The 18149-nt window shown below is 41.9% G+C and overlaps 1 protein-coding gene across 2 annotated transcripts in view; it reads right to left on the reverse strand.

The window, feature by feature from the left end:
- ublcp1 (ubiquitin-like domain containing CTD phosphatase 1) overlaps positions 1-11705 on the reverse strand; it is a 32685-nt gene extending 20980 nt beyond the window's left edge. For both annotated transcript variants that reach the window (XM_052014849.1, XM_052014848.1), the window contains exons 1-3: positions 11430-11705; positions 6259-6436; positions 327-418 (exon numbers count right to left, since the gene is read on the reverse strand). In XM_052014849.1, coding sequence (XP_051870809.1) covers positions 327-418; positions 6259-6412 — 246 coding nt within the window. In that variant the 5' untranslated portion in view covers positions 6413-6436; positions 11430-11705. The remainder of the gene's footprint in view (positions 1-326; positions 419-6258; positions 6437-11429) is intronic.
- Positions 11706-18149: the final 6444 nt, after the last annotated feature.

Genomic DNA, 18149 nt, shown 5'->3' on the forward strand with positions numbered 1-18149 from the left:
TCTGTTGCCATTTCACATTTCTGTTATAAATGATTAAAGATTCTTGTAGGGCAAGAATTTAGTCAGTCATTTCTTAAGCTTTGGGGCAGATTGGGTCAAGAAAAGGCAGGTCAACAGTTTAGTCTGAACCAAGGATGTGTTCTAACAAAACTCATTCAGTCAAAGCACTAACTTATCTTCTCCTATACAAGAACCTGCCAGACCCATTCCAAATGCTAGGAATGAATCTGGTGCACTTCAGATTTCCAATAGACTCATCTTTTAACAACTAATGTTGATCACTATTATTTCACTATTCAATCACATTTGGAATATTTGGTTCCTACCAGGCACTCCTCCCTGCTGCCCATCATCATAATCTTAGTATTTGGTTTCAATTTAAGCATGCCCAGCTTAACGTCATCTTCTGCAGCTTTACCTGTAACAAGAAAAAACAGAATTCATTCAGATTTATTACAAATGGAGAAACTGACAAAATGAAGCATTCTCAACATCGTCTGCACTACTTTGGTCAGCATTTTCCTGAACTTTCCTAAGTGCCAAATATAGCATACCACGTGATCGTCATCTTCTGCTGTGCATCTTGTATAAACTTCCCACTTAAATTCAATATTTTCCAGCCTCACTGCTGCAGATTCCCCACCTCCACAGATTCATAGGCTGTTAAAATGTAAACAGAATCATCCAATCACAACTCAACCCCACCTCTTTCAGGATCGCAGGAGACCATTCTTTGTACAAAGCCAGTCAGTCTGATTCCCCCATTTCCCTGAAGATTACTCTCCCAAGTGCTGATCCAATTCCCTTTTGAATGGCCTGATTAACTTGTTATCACTATCCTTACAAGTAGTGATCTTCAAATCATTAAAATTCTCTGCATAAAAAGATTTATTCTCACACACACCCTGTTCCTTTGGCCCACCACTTTAAATCTGTGTCCCCATTTCTTGAACCATTAGCTAGTGGAAACAGTTTTGCTCCATTTACCCTTTCTAAACTTGTCACGATGTCGTACACATCTATCAAGCCTTCACTCATATCACTTTGCTCCAAGAAGCATCCACTAATCTAGTCAAAATCATCAGCCCTGGGACCATTCGAGGAAATCTTTCCTGCAAGCATCCTGGCCCTGTGAACCCTGGCCTACCCCACGCAGTTGGTCATGCCAGACCAGTACTTCCAGTAACGGATGATGTGCTATTGTGAATATCACACAGAATTTCCTTGGCCAGTTTTCCAATAGGGTAGTTTAATGCAAATGTATTTGCTAGTGCAATTTAACCAGTGTTCAATTGCTTTTATACTTGACTTGTACATAAAAAGAAAGCAAGTGTTAATGGATCCAATTTCGAGACCAATATTTCTTGCTGGGTGGTTTGTCTTGTTCAAATTTTGTAGGCTGACGTTTGGAAAAGGATTTTATTATTATCCTCTGAGATTTATCCACTAATATGATCCACAATCTGATTCATGCAAGTTATGCTTTTATCTATAACTAGTGGAATGCCCCAAGGATCAGTTCTTGGCCCTCAATCACTTACTGTCCATATTAATGACTTGAAGTGGGTGGAGTGCAAGATATCAAAGTGTGCAGATGATATGAGAAAAGGTGGGAGGGCATGTTACAATGAGGATATTTGGATGCTATAACAGGATATAGATAGAGTGAGTGGGTGAAAACTTGACAAACTGAGTTTACTGTGGGAAAGTGAGAGTTCATGCACCTACAAGAGGAGTCAAAAGTCATATTATCCAAATGGAAAGAGGCTACAAGTGAGTGGAATACAGAGGGATCCAAGCATTCTTGTGCACAAATTTCAAGAAGGTGGTAGGCTGGTGCTGCAAGTAGTTAGGAAGTTAAATGGCATATTGGCCTTTAAGTCATCAACATCGACTCTGGACTCAATGAAGTTTCATGGTATCAGGTCAAACATGGACAAGGAAACCACTTACTGATTACCACCTTCTGCCCTCCCTCAGCTGATCAATGTTCTTCCCTAAAGAACAAAACTTGGAAGAAGCACTGAAGGTAACAAGAAGACAGAATGTATTGTGGATGGGGTGGGGGCTTCGAGATTCATCACTAAGAAAGACCAACTCTGAAGGACATAGCTACTTAACTGGTCCTGTGACAGGTAATGAGTGAATGAACACAAGGGATAAGCCTATCCAACTTCTTTGCCAATTTATGGCAGATACATCTATCCATGACTGCACTGGTAGAAGTGACCACTACATAGTCATGGGGAGACAAAGTCCTATCTTCACACCAAAGGAGCCATCATGTTTTAAGCACTACAAAAGAGATAAATGAGATACAAAATATCTGGTACCTCAAAACTGGGAATACATGAGCAGCGATAGAAATGTACACCAGCACAATCTGTAGCCTTATGGTCTGGCACATCTCTCACATCAATCCAGGGATCATGCCTGACTCAATGAGGAATGCAGAAAGACATGCCAAGGGCAGCACCAGGGGTACATAGAAATGAAGTGCCAGACAAGTGAAGATGCAGCACAGGAATACTGAGTGCTAAACAGCCAAAGCAGCACATAATAGGTAGAGGTAAGCAATCTCAGAACCAATGGGTCAGATCGAAAGCTCTGTAGTCCTACCAAATCTACACACAATGGTGGTGGAGAATAAAACAACTAATGGGAGCAGGAGGCTTCAAGAATATCCCCATCCTCAAACGATGCGAGGTCCAGCATGCAGGAGCTCAAGAAAAGGCTGAGCATTCACAACCATGTTTAGCTAGAAGAGCTGAGCGGATGATCCATCTCAGCCTCCTCCCGACATCCACACTGTCATGGAAGCCAGTCTCCAGTCAATTCAATTCAATACATGTGATATCAAGAAATAACTGAGAGCACCGAACATGGCAAAAGGCTATGAGACCAAACAACATTCCAGCTGTAGTACCGAGGACCTGCATTCCAGAGCTAGCTGTGCCTCCAGCTAAGCTGTTCCAGTTCAGTTACAACACTGGCATCTACCCAACAATGTGGAAAGTTACCAAGATACATCCTATTCACCAAAAGCAGGGCAAATTCAATACAGCTAATTACCTTCCATTATCAGCAAAGTGATGGAAGCCTTCGCCAATAGTACTATCAAGTAATATTTATCCACCAATGACCTAGTCAATGCTCAGGTGGGTTTCATAGGACACTTGCCTCCAGACCCCATCTAGACGCAAAAGGAGAATAATTGCCTTTGACATCATGGCAGCATTTAAATGTGGCATTAGGTGCCCTGGTAAAACAGAGGTCAATGGGCATCAAAAAGGAAAACACTCCAGTGATTAGAATTGTACACTGCACAAGGGAAATGGCTGGGGTTGTTGGAGATCAATCTTCCCAGTCCAACATCTCTCCAAGAATTCCTCAAAGTGTTCCAAGTCCAACCATCTTTAGCAGCTGGATCAATGGCCTTTGTTCCACCAGAAGGTCAGATGTGGGGATATTCACTGATGATCGGACAACGTTCAATTCCATTTGCAATTAATTCTGTACATGAAGCAGCCCATACCTGAATGCAGTCAGACCTGGACAGCTTTCAGGCATAGTCTGATAAGTGGCAAGTAACATTTACACCACAAAAATGCCAAACAATGACCTTCTTCAAAAATAGAGAGTCTAACCACCTACCCTTGGCATTTAATGACATCACTATCACCAAGTCCCTTACTATTGATATCTTGTGGGTCACTATTGACCCGAAACTCATCAGGACTTAAACACCATACAAGAGTAGTCCAAGGCTTGTATCCTGTGGCAGGTGACTCACAAACCTGACATTTCAAGCCTGTCCAGATCTAGGTAAGGTAAGGCAAGCTAAGCTAGCTTTATTAGTCACATGTACATCGATACACACAGTGAAATACTTCTTTTGCGTAGAGTGTTCTGGGGACAGCCTGCAAGTGTCGCCACGCTTCTGGTGCCGACATAGCATGCCCACAGCGCCTAACCCATACATCTTTGGAATGTGGGAGGAAACCAGAGCACCTGGAGGAAACCCACCAAGGCATGGGGAGAACGTACAAACTCCTTACAGAAAGTGGCTGGAATTGAACCCAGGTCACTGGCGCTGTAAAGTGTTACGCTAACCGCTACACTACCGTGCCTGCGAACAAGACACAGGTCATAAATGTGATGGAATACTCTCCACTTGCACAGATAGGTGCAATGCCAACAACTCTCAAGCAGCTCAGCAGTATCCAGGACAGACAGCCCACTTGATTAGCACCTATCAACTATCCTAAACATTCTTTCTCTCCTCCACCAGCCACAGTGACTTCAGTGTGCACCATCTGCAAAAGTTACTTGCACAGGTTAACCTTCAGCACCTCTCAAATCTGCGACTTCTTTGAACTAGAAGGACAAAGGGCAGCAGGTGCGTGGGAACACCACCACTTGCAAGTTCTTCTTTAAGTCTCACACCATCCTGACTTGGAAATATATCGCCTGTTCTTAATCTTCACTGGGTTTAAATCCTGCATCTCCTTTGCCAAGAGCACTATGGAAGTACCTTCACCAGAAGGACTGCAGTAGTTTGAGAAGGTGGCTGATCACCACTTCCTGGGGCAAATAAGATGGGGAATAAATACTGGCTTGTCAATGAGGCTGAGATAACAAAAATAAAACTAAAAGTTACTAGAAAAGCAAACAGAATTTTGTTTATTGAGAGGGGAATTTAATATAAAAGTAGGGAGTTGATGTTTCAGTTATTTGGCATTAATGAGATCATGTCTAAAGTACCCAATGTAGTACTAGTTTCCTGTTTTGAAGAAACCATGTAAATGCACTGGAAGCAATTCAGGAAAGGTTTACAAGACTGATACCTGGAATGGGCAGGTTGTCTTATAAGGTTGGACAGGCTAGTCTTGTATCTACTGGAGTTTAGAAGGAGGACAGGGAACTTGATTGAAACATACAAGATGCCAAGGGCTCTTCACAGAATGTAGATGGAGAGATGCTTCCACTTGTGAAAGAATCTAGAACTAGGGGATCACCCATTTAACTAAGAGATAATGCAAAATTTCTCTCAGGTGGATACAAGTCTTTTGAGAACACTTCCTCAAAGGGTGATAAAAGAAGAATTGTTGTATACTTTTAAAGCAGAAGTAGAAGATGAAGCATTACAAGGACTAGATAGAAAGGTGTCCTGGTTACAGGCAGGCCAGCAATGACTTCACTGAAGGACACAGAAAGCTTGAGGGGCTGCGTGCCTCCCTCCAACTTTGAATTTGTTTATTTGTACAATCCCCATGGCTGAATTAACCTCTTGCAGCCCCAAAAATATCAAGCATGTGTTGTCAATGGCTTTTCAAGTATTTCTTAATACCTCTGATAACAAGAGCATTTTAAAACAAGATAAATAGATTTAAATAATTGAAAAAAAGTAGAAATTTAATGAAGACAGTTAATTTTTTAAAAAACGTACATTGAACACATTATTACAAATTAAAATAAAGAAAAACACCTTTGCCATCCATGTCAGTGACCCTATTCAAATAAATTAGGTTGCTGGCATAAACTGGAGAGCCAGACTCAAAGTGTATCAGATTCTCAGTTTAGTACACTTGTACTCTACCTCACGAATCATTGCCGAATCTAGTGAAGTAGTCTGCAGCTTGCTTGACAGTTCTACATAGATCAGGCTGTTCCTGCTTATATGTTGCTGAGAGCAGCAACTAGCCAGCAGTTCCCTGCTGAACCTCAGGCAAAAGAATGCTTTAGTCCATTAATAATGAGTTCTCATGAAAGGATAAGTTATAATGGTTGAACAAGACAAATCTTATCATAAATGTTGAATTCAGTGAGTTTGATCACAGGTGCTGTGCTTTACGTTTGCCTTACTATGTAATATTGCAGCTGGTTGGTTTACATTTAGACTTGTGTCGCCAACTACATGCTTGGTCAATCTGTGGAGCAACTGAAGAGGTAAATGTGCAAAAGATATGAATGTACATTCAGGTCACAAGGACCTCACACTATCATGAAAGAAGCAACTCACATACAATTAAAATGCTTAGACCATTAACTGGAGCTAATGATGTCTCTGAACCCAAAGTATTAATAATAAATATTTGGTAATCTCTACTTTGCTACTCATTTCATAGTTTTTTTTTTAAAGAGCAAACAGATTTAGAAAAAAAATAATCAATTGAAGGACAAAGAAAGCAATAGCTTTCTTTACATCTACCCAAGCTAATCCAGCTGAGTTTGCAAGTTAATGTTAACAGATGTTACCTTTGATTTTCAGGCCAAGTAACTTCTGTCGCTCTGGCAGCACACCAGTTAGAGTTTTAATCATCTCCTTCAAGTCCAGAACCGTATCTTCTTCTGTCAGTTTTGTCACAGGATATTCTTGCCCACTCCACTTTATTATAATTGATATGGACATCCTCACAGGTAAGGTGGTTGTACTCTAAACAGAATATTAAGTAGTTTGTTAGCATCAAAATTAATAAATATTCATAATGCTGCAATAAGAAGAATATTATTAAAAACAAATAAAATAAAGAGAATTTCAAACACCTGGAAGAATGCCTGTTGATTTGAGGACTGATTTTTAAAAAATGCAACAGATGGTCTGTGGATAAGTAGATGCCTTGTACTTAAATCTTAAACTGAAATATAGTAGGTGAATTCTGTAATTGGCATACAGCGCAAGGATATTTCATTGTGATGACATGAAGAATCTGAGGACTTCAAAAGACTTTAAAAAATTTTTCTTTTTAAAGATTGCATAGGGCAAGACAGTGATTTGATAGATGGATTAGGGATTGTGTGTTCAAATCCAACCATGCAATGATTATGCAGGTTAAAACATCTAAAATCTAGCACTGGTAGAGCTTACGTGAAGTTGTTGGATCTAGATTAAAAACCCAGTTGGGGATTGAAACTCGCCACTATTACCCAGTCTAGTGTGGATATGACAATCCTACACCAATGTGTATGATCTTCATTTAGCTAGCCCTTCATAGTTAGCCCTTCTGTTGGAATCAAACCAACACAATTCACCATTGACTGAGTATCCTTGTACACAGATTACAGCAATCCAAGAACACAGTCTTTGAAGGGAAACCAGAAATAAGCAATAAGTAGTCAATTCATAACAGGAGGAAAGTTGACGTCCAATGCAACAAGTGTATGTTTTTTGCACAAAGGGTACAAAACAACTGTCTTTATCCAAACACTCAATTCAAATGCAAGTCAAATTTGGGAAAGACAATTTTGCAAACATACTACTTGTTATTTTACTTAGTTCATATTTCAAAATTGCACAAACAATCACATCATAATGAACTTCCAAGTTGCATCTCATCATAGAAATGACTAGATGAGAAGGTAAGTGTTGATTTTTATTTTAAACTTTTACTGGTAAAGTCCTGCTAAATCAAGAATTTTCAAAAGAATCTGAGTATCAATCGTCTCCATACTTTTATGTCTATGGTTCTGGTGAATAAATGCACAGCTACTTTTGGAACATCAGTTCTAATGTAAATACAAACCAATGAGGCTGTTTCATTCACATTGATCCTAAAGGTGCTAAACCTGAAGTCTGAACTCCGAACCCCACCAAACAGCACAAAGCAGAATAAAGTTCACTGGACAAGGACACAATGTCCCTCAGCTCAGAATCAGTTCGGTGCCTCACTGATTCACGATAAAACTTTTCAGTGGAGCTGTGACGCAAATGCAACTTGAATCACAAATAGACTCTTCTTAAAATAAACAATTTGAAACTTGCAGCTGTGGTCTGCTTTTGGAACAGTGCAAAAACGTACCTTCTCTCATACAAAAACACAATACCAATTGGAGTCACACGAAATTGAACCTAAGACAATGCTCTATTATTATTAACTCAACTCAAATTGTTGAACTGGTCCTAACTTAATCCTTCAATCTATTACCAGGATCTCATGTAGGGAATAGGGCTTCCATTTCAGGACAATTTACGATTAACATGTTGCAATACTTTTAATCATGCTAATACCCTCTTGATTGCTTTTTAGTTTATTTCAGTCAGGCTTACAATGGGTGCTACAACTACACTCCACATCCTGACAGTGATGAGGTGAGGGTAGGTGAAAATGAATATGAATGATATCCAGTGATCCTGCTGTGAATATCATGGCTGGGAATGGAAGGAGAGGTTAGAAGGAGTTTTTCTATGAAGGCTTCTCTAGATAGATGTGCCAACACATTCAATATTAGCTTGATGTCAAGAACAGTCACCAAGGAGCAAAGAGCAGCAGTACACTGGTAGAATCTCGATTGTGGGGAGAATAAAAAACTATTTGGATGCAAGGATTCCCAAATATGTAAAGGTGTACACCTTTCTAGTGAACCAGAAACTCATTACCAATCCTCTATATTCAACAAAACACTGTGGCTGTTGTATCTCATTATATTGGTGTCAGATCTTTGCCACAAGCAGCCAAAGCTGATCTCACTGCCTTCCTCTCTCCTTCTAGTCCCACACTATTCCGTTTCAAACAGATGAGCACTTTTCCTTTCAGGCATCCACTGGAGTCTGCTTTACGAGTCCCAAGCTCCAACAACTCTCAGCATACACTCCCCCAAGCTTCACTTCTGCAGCAGCAGTTCTTAAACTGATAACTTTTTACTTCTCAGAGAAATTCAGTATTTTCTTCTTAATTTTAAAAGACTATTATATCTCTTCATTGATTTTTCTATTCAATATTCTGAACATATCAGACCACTCTTTGTAGCTATGGTCCCTTTACCCTGCTTCCATTCTGATAAGTCTACACAACAGGAATACTATGATTGTATACACTGTCTATAAATGGTACCCAAAACCAACTGCATATTATTTTCTATTTGTAGTAAAATCATTTCCCTTTTCAAATCTATGAACATATTCCACACAACTACTTATGAAACCGAATTTTTTTTCTTTTAAAAAAACATAGCAATAGCTTTAAATACTCAGACTTCCAGGGAATTACACATTCAGAAGTTGTGAGCCAGAAGGTCATGGACTCAAGTTCTATTCGGGTCATTGTTCAAAGATCTAGGCCGACACTGAGGGAATAGTGTACCTTCAGGGATGCTATTTTAATCAGTTTAGATGTTACACTGATGCCATGCTGGCTCTCTCAGGTGTACATAAAATTGATTCCATGGCATCATTTCAAACAACAGAAAGGTATCCTGAGCAATACTAATCCTTCACTGAACAGCAGCAGAGGAGATGGCCTGGTTATTATCACAACAATGTACTGGAAGCTTGAATATGCAAACTGGCCACTGAATTTCCATGTTACAAAAGTATTTTACTGGCTGTAAAGCAGTTTAAGATACACAGAAAGGAACTTGAAAGACTTAGAAGGCACAATAAAGATGCGGCATCTTTCTGTTCTTTAACTTCTGATCAAAAGTAACAGCTCTATTTAATTTAGTAGCTCTACAACATGCCATCCCTACTGTTGTTAAACCAATTGTTAATCAGTTGCTGAGAAGAGACACGTGCTTACTAAGAGCAAGGATTCTTATTCTTCTCGGCTTTCTTTTTTGGATGTCTATTTGTCTCCAGAGAGTTTCTGCACCTTCTGATTCTACTTCAGTTGTTTAATAAAAGTGGAACAAAGAGAAAATAGTGGAGCATCTGGGAGACAGCAGAGGGTGCTGCTCATTTGTACAGTCATTGAATCCTTCAGAAAGGTGTAAGCAACAATGTGTCAGACCTTGGTCGTGATCTTCAAAATGAGTTATCCCATTGGTCCCATAGCAATTTCCTCAAAATCCTGCAATCTCCTGGTTCTAATCAGTAGAAGGGGTGGTGGCAAGGAGGAAGTAAACAAAGCTATGTGCATTTACTTTGAACTATTAAACATCTGACTCTGTACAACAGAAATCTCACACCTTGCACATCTTTACGTTAAAAGTGTTTTGGGAATTCAGTAACATACAAATACACAAGTTAGCAGTAGGCCACATGACACCTCGTCTGCTTCTCCATTCAGTGAAATCATGGCCGATCTGATTGTTACCTCAACTCCACATTACTGTCTATAATCTCGCTCCACAGTAACCTTTCACCTCCTTGCTTATCAGCTTAAAGTAAGTCCGCCTTAAAATAATTCAAAGGCTGTTTTCAACAGTCTTTGCACTTCCAAACACTCAGGAAAAAAATGACCTCATCTGTCATAAATGGGTGACCATCATCTCTAAAAAGAGAATCCTAGTTCGAAATTTTCTCACAAGAAGCAACACATTCACCACGTCAAGACCCCTCAGGATCTTTCATGTTTCAATCAAATTCTCCTCTGATTCTACTGAGCTGGAACAGATACATTCTTCCTTACATCCAGTCCCTTACCCAGTACTCTAGATGTGCCTCATCAGTAGCCTATATAACTAAAGCATAACCTACCTGCTTTTGTATTCTGATAAGAACAGATAATGCATTTGATCTTTGCCAAAAGGCCAAGAAGCAGAGGGTCACAGACCCGAAATATTGACAACTTCTGTTCTCACAAATGCTGCCTGACTTGCTGAGTTTTTCCAGCATTTGCTGGTTTTACTTCTGTAATCAGTTCTCTTGCCAACAAACAGTAACATTTTCATTTTTTTTCATTACTGGTCGTACTGCACACTAGCCTTTTGCTAATCATGCACCAGATCACAGACCTTTTTAATCTCTCACCATATAATAGTGACAGAAGAGACTGCAGATACTGGAATCTGAAGCAACAGACAATCTGCTGAAGGAACACAGTGGGTTGAACAGCATCTCTATGGGGAAAGGAATTGCCTTGATACAGGGTTTCAACTCGAAACGTCGACAAATCCCTTTACTCCTATAGATGCTGTTTCATGTGTTCCTCCAGCAGACAGTTACATTTAGATAATGTACTTTTTTAAAAAAAACTTGTACTTAAAAATAAAATGGGCAACTTTACACTTTGCCAAATTGTGGGATCAGTGAGTGAGGGAGGGACGGGAGGAGAGGAGAAGGTGGAGCTGAAGGAAGAGGGTAGGGGAGGATGGGGGGCGAGGGAAAGGGGAGGCCCGGCCCGGCCAGCCTGCAGCCAAGGGGGTGAAGGGGCCGTAGCCCCGGCTGCTGGTTGGGGGAGGGGGGGGGTGGTTGGTAGTTGGGTTGAGGTGGGGTTAGGGGGAAGGGTCGTGCCTTGTAACGGGGGCGGAGAAGGGAGGGGGGAATGGGCATGGGATCCGGCAACGGGGAGGGGCCCCGAGAGCCGCTGGCTTTCATCAACCGCCCGGACCGGTCCGTGGATAGGCCCCATTGAAAAGCGCTAGTTTAATGAAAGCCTGGGGAGTGGAGTGTCGGTGCACACAGACACCGACTCCTCACACCCCCACTCCCTCCAGCTCCCTCCTCCCCCTTTAGCATTTTCCTTTATTTGATTTAATTCCTGGGATTTTACCGTCTGCGTGTCCGCCGGAAGTTCCGTCCGTCCCCACCACTCCCTCCCGCTCCTGGGTCCGTGGCTCCACAACGCTCCCCCTCGCCAGTCTCTCCGCTGTTTTCTACGGTTTAAGGTTCCGACGTTCGGACAATCTTTCCCAGTCCAAATCTTCTCATTTATTCAGATCTCCTGGCTGTTTTAATTTAATTAGACAATGGCAACGACATTTAAAGTGTACTTCCTATCAATCCTCCAGCCGCTGTCTCCACCTTCACTCTGGCTCCACCTGCGTTTATTGCCCTTGTTTGCCTCCATCTATTATCTACCTGCTCCTGTCTCCCAACTGCCCATCATTCTTCACCTCTCCTCAATCCACCAATCACCGACTGGCTCCTGACTCACCACTCCTCCCCCTCCCCTTTATATTGATTATCTTCCTCCCCCACCCTCAGGTCTGTTGCAGGGTTTTGATCTGAAAGGGTGGCAACTCCTAGCAAAACAGAGAAAATAGTGGAGGATGGTTTCGATCCATCAACTTCTCAGTTATGGGCCCAGCACACTTCCGCTGTGCCACTCTGCTATGATGACCTTGGTGACGGGCCCATCTCCTCTCCTCTCCTCTCCTTCCCTCCTCCATCCTTTATTCCATGCTCCACTGCCCTCTCCTACCAGATTCTTCCTCCTTCAGCCCTTTGCCTCTTCTACCTATCCTCTCTTAACTTAGTTCATCTTTAACCCCTCCCCCACCCCTCTCACCTGGACTTGCCCATCACCTGAACTCACCTATCCCCTGCCTGTGTGTGCTCCTCCCTCCATCTTCTTATTCTGGCTTCTGCGCTCTTCTTTTCCAGTCCTGAAGGGTCTCAGCCCGAAACGTTGACTGTTTATTTACCTCCATAGATGCTGCCTGACCTGCTGAGTCCCTCCAGCACTTTTTGTGTGCAACTCCCAGCAAGTGATCATAGAGCAATAGAGCACAGATACAGGCCCTTCAGCCCAATGAGTCCATGCCGACCATGTTGTCCACATAGCTAGTCCCAATTTCCTGTGTTCAGCGCATATCCTTCCAGTCCCCTCCCCTCCATGTACCTATCCAAGTGTTTCTTAAATGATACTATTGCACCTGCCTCAACCACTTCCTCTGGTAGCTCATTCCATATACTCACTACCCTCTGGGTGAAAAAGTTGCCCCTCAGGTTCCTTTTAAATATTTCCCCTCTCTCTCACCCTAAATCTATGCCCCTTAGTTTTAGACTCCCCTGCTCTGGGGAAAAGACTGTTATCATCCACCTTATCTAGGCCTCTCATAATGTTAAACACTTCTATAAGACCACCCCTCATTCTCCTACATTCCAAGGAATAAAGACCTAGCCTGGCCACCTCTCCCCAAAACTCAGCCCCTCTAGTCCTGGCAATATCTTCATAAATCTTTTCTGCACTCTTTCCAGTTTAACCATGTCTTTCCTGTAACAGGGTGACCAAATCTGTACACAATACTCCAAGTGCAGCCTCACCGACAACTTATACAACTGCAACATAATATCTCAACTCCTATACTCAATGCCCTGACTGATAGCCCATGCCAGCGTGCTAAATGCCTTTTTCACCATCCTGTCTACCTGTGACATTGCTTTCAATGAACTATGCACTTGTACTCCTAGGTCCCTCTGTTCCATTACACTTCCTGGTATAAGTATACTATTATCATAGCATTTACACACTTATCTGTATTGAAATTCATTTGCCACCCCTTGGCCCTCTTCCCTAAATGATCAAGATCTCCCCGTAATCTCCGATAACCTTCTTCACTATCAACAACACCACATAATTTTGTTTCATCTGCAAACTTGCTGATCAAACTTTTGCATTCACGTCCAAATCATTTATATAAATAACAAATAACAAGGGTCCCATCACTGACCCCTGCTGCACCAGTCTCTGTTCTGAGAAACAACCTTCAACCACCATTTCCTACTTCCCAGCCAATTTTGAAACCACCTAACATGCTCCTCCTGAATTCCATTGAACTTAACGTTCCAGACCAGCCTGTCACATGGGACCTTGTTGAAGGCTTTGCTGAGGTCCAAATAGACAACATCTACTGCCTACCCTCAGCTACCCTTTTGTTCACCTCTTCAAAGAACTCTAAAAGATTTGTCAAACCTGATTTCCCACACACAAAGCCATGCTGACTCCTCCTAATCAGACTCTCTCTATCCAAATGCTGGTAGATCCTGTCCCTCAGAATTCCCTCCAGTAACTTCCCCACCATTAATGTAAGGCTGACCAGCCTGTAATTTCCTGGCTAGTCCTTGCTACCCTTCTTACGTTAGCTACCTTCCAGTCTTCGGGAACTTCACCAGTGGCTAACAACAAACCAAATATCTCCACAAGGGCTTCTGCAATTTCTTCTGTAGCCTCCCACAAAGTCCGAGGATGTACTCAGTCAGGCCCTAGGGATTTATCCACCTTAATGGAATTGGAATTGGAATTGGTTTATTAGTTACATGCACTGAGGTATAGTGAAAAACTTGTCTTGCATACAGTTCATACAGATCAATTCATTACACAGTGCATTGAGGTAGTACAAGGTAAAACAATACAGAATGCAGAATAAAGGGTCACAGCTACAGAGAAAGTGCGGTGCAGGTAGAGAATAAGGTACAAGGTCATAACAAAGTAGATTGTGAGATCAAGAGTCCATCTTACCGTACTAGGGAACCGTTTAATGGTCTTATAACAGTGGGATAGAAGCTGTCCTTGAGCCTGGTGGTACGTGCTTTCAGGCTTTTGTACCTTCTGCCTGATGGGAGAGGGGAGAAGAGAGAATGTCCGGGGTGGGTGGGGTCTTTGATTATGCTGGCTGCTTTACCAAGGGAGCGAGAAATATAGACAGAGTCTATGGAGGGGAGGCTGGTTTCCATGACATGTTGAGCTGTGTCCACAATTCTCTGCAGTTTTTTGTGGTCCCAAGCAGAGCAGTTGCCATACCAAGCTGTGATGCATCCAGATAGGATGCTTTCTATGGTGCATCAATAAAAGTTGGTGAGCGTCAAAGGGGACATGCCAAATTTCTTTAACCTCCTGAGGAAATAGAGGCACTGGGGAGCTTTCTTGGCCGTGGCATATGGTTGGACCAGGATAGGCTATTGGTGATGTTCACTCTGAGGAACTTGAAGCTCTCAACCCTCTTGACCTCAGCCCTGTTGATGTAGACAGGAGCACGTGTACCACCCCTTTTCCTGAAGTCAGTGACCAGCTCTTTTGTTTTGCTAACATTGAGGGAAAGGTTGTTGTCATGACACCATGTCACTAAGCTCTTTAAGTCCTTCCTGTACTCTGACTCATCATTATTTGAGATACGGCCCACTACGGTGGTATTATCTGCAAACTTGTAGATGGAGTTAAGAGCAGAATCTGGCCACGCAATCATGAGTGTATGGGGAGTAGAACAGGAGACTGAGGATGAAGCCTTGTGGGGCTCCAGTGTTGGGAATAATCGTGGCGGAGGTGCTGTTGCCTATCCTAACTGTTTGCAATCTATTGGTCAGGAAGTCAAGGATCCAGTTGCAAAGGGAGGTGTTGAGTTCCAGGTTTCAGAGTTTGGTGATGAGATTGCTTGGAATTATGGTATTGAATTATGGTAATACACTCTACCCCACTTCCTGAAGTTAATGACCAGCTCTTTTGTTTTGCTGACACTGAGGGAGAGGTTGTTGTCTTGACACCATGCTACATGGTACCCAAAGTTGTAGAATTCACAATTGAGTCTAGGTGGTTGCAAAATGTCCAGACAGAAGATGATGTGTTGGTTTTGCTGTTGATTTTCCCTTCATCTCATTAAACTTCCCCACTGTGGGAAGTGTTGCTCCCTAGACTGGTTTTCCTCCATCTCCATTGCTAGGGCTTAACTACTCCAAGTAAACTCAAATATTCTTCCCTTTTCTACATCATTTCAGGGGTTTGAAATGGCGCCAGAGCACTCCCTGAAGCCATCGTTCACACAGTTAAATTTTCAAGTAACCTTCAAACAATATGATGCAATGTATGATATTCACCAAGTAAAGTCGGTGTAGTTTTAAACCAACACTTCCACCTCCTGGCAAGATTCCTCTTTAATTTTAAGTGTAGTTAAGATGTGTTACAAAAAAACTTTTAGCTTTGCTTAAGGTAAAATAGCTACATTAAACTAAGGAGATAAGGTTTTCAGCCTATTTTGTTACTTCACATAAACGTGAACTCAGTGACCATTACAAAAGTATTTTCTTAGCGAATGAAAATCAATAAATTGGAAATATGATATAAAAACATAAAATTCTGGAAACACACAGCAGGTCAGACGGCATCTGTGAAGAGAAAAAGAGTTAATGTTTGAAGTTGAAGGTCCTTTGTCAGACCTGAAACATTAACTCTGTTTCTCCTTCTACAGATGCTGCCTGAACCACTGAGTGTTTCCAGCATTTTCTGTTTTTGTTTTCCTAGCAGTGGCAAACAGGAAAGGGAAACTTAAATATCTCAGGTGTAGACTCATGAAACAGTAAGGATTGATAGGAAACACAGAGGCACAAGAGACTACAGATGCTGGAACCGGCAGCAAAAAACAAACTGTTGGAGGAACTCAGTGGGTTTAGCAGCCAACCTCACAGATGTGGCAGAATATATTGCGTCTTGTTCAATATCTGAAAGTGTTTTTCTCTCATCTATTACTCATGGCGAAGCAGCTTGGGAATTTAACAGGGAAAGATACAGAATAGTCCCCAAGAAATGGCACTGATGAAATGTAAAGAAGTGGTCACTAGTGCACTGGTTCCTTGGTATTATATTCTTGAGGAAGAGATAACTTTACAATGTGATGTAACATAATCCAGACTTGGAGTAACAACAATGCAGAGTGGACAACCAGTTGCCAATGCATCAAGGACATTAACGGTGAGGTATGCACAGATCAGATAGAAGCTCAAGGCAAATGATTTTGCTTGAGGCAGATTTGAACTGCATATCTCTGAACTGGACATAGTGAATGCTGAAACAGATCATTGACATTGCAAATAATTGTTCCCAAACCATAAACATTGCACCTAAAAGACTTCAGAGAACACTACTGGGTGAACAGGAAAGGGAAGAATTTGGTGCTGGCAGATACACTGAGCAGAGGATACTTGCTGAAGGTTGGTATCCGCAATTTTACGAGTCCGGAAGGGATTGCTCACCATGAAGTCCTCCCAGCTCGAGATGCACATCGGGAATAGTTTCATCCTGCAGTGGAAGTGATCCATTTCTGGAGCAACTGGGAGTTGTTCATAGAGTTACAGAGTCACGAAGTATGGAAAAAGGCCCTTCAGACATTGGGTCTGTGCTGACAATCAAGCAGCCAGTTGCATTAATCCTACACTCATCCCATTTTATTCTTCTCACATCCCCCCCGGATTCTCCACTCACTACATACTAGGGGCAATTTACAGTGGCCAATTAGCCTACCGACCATGTCTTTGGGAGGTGAGAGGAAACGAGAGCAGAGGTTTTCAGGGATATAGGTGAAATGCAGGCAAAGGGGACTAGCTCAGGAAGACACATTGGTCGGCATGCTGTTTGCAAGCTGTGTAACTCTATGACACCTGAGGGAAACCCATGCAGTCACAGGGAGAATGTGCAGGTGTGATAGATATTCACTATCCAGAGTCAGGAGGCTTTTTACTAACCTCAGCTTTTTAAATACAGCAGAAGAAACTGTCTAATGTTCAAAATGTTTATTGTTAATCTTTAACTAGTACTATTTACCATATTATTCAAGAGAAGCAATACTGTCCAGGCTCAGGAGACCTATTGTTGACTTAACTGAGACTGCAACATAATCAGAAGAAACTACATTGTTTATGTTAACTTAATCAAAGGCTCCAGCCATCAGACCTGAACAATGCAGTTGTGAAAACACCACATGCAGATAAGGGCGTCACTAGATGACTGGCATAAAAACAAAATAAATATTAGAAGGCAGTAAGGGTAGGGAGGAGTTACAGAGATGAAGACATAGAGTCCACTCTTCAGCCTCAAGCAGAGAAGGATCTCTTTCCAGAGCCACCATTTTTGCAATGGACAACTTGTTCATCTGCAACACATTGGTATGTTTTCCTAGTTTACAAGAATTGTACTTGTGTTTGGAAATCCTTTGTTAAATTATAATCTCTGTTGGAATTATCCCTCAGAATAAATGTGCTGCATCTTAAATAAAATAACCGTGTTTGATCTGCTTTGTTAGCTGGAAGCATCTCCTCCTTGGTTGGGAAGGGGAACCCACCACTCAAAATAGCGATTATTGACAGCTAAACCCCTTCAGAAAAGAGACTGAAGTAGTTAAGTAACTTATTTTTTGAACTATAGGTTGACACAATATAATCTCTCTAAAGTGAGGGTACTGATAGACACCTATAAGACTTAACTCTTGGCTTAAGTTTAGGACTCTAGAATGGGTACACTCAATATCACCACACAGACAGCATGTTCAAGGTCAGGATTGACCTGGGTCGCCAGAGCTGTGAGACGACAGTGCTGCTAACAGCATCACTGTGACACCGTAGAGAGGCAAGGAGCCCCAGAATCAAGCCAGAGATGTTTCCATCCTTACTTTGATTTTCAAGATGAACGAACCAGACAAGAAAATTGCATTTCAAAGGACAAGTAATGGCACCAGCTGCACACATGGTAAGAACCAATCAGTCCAGGCAACACATGAGTTCCAGC

This window comes from Pristis pectinata, chromosome 4, assembly GCF_009764475.1.
Source record: "Pristis pectinata isolate sPriPec2 chromosome 4, sPriPec2.1.pri, whole genome shotgun sequence".
NCBI lineage: Eukaryota > Metazoa > Chordata > Chondrichthyes > Rhinopristiformes > Pristidae > Pristis > Pristis pectinata.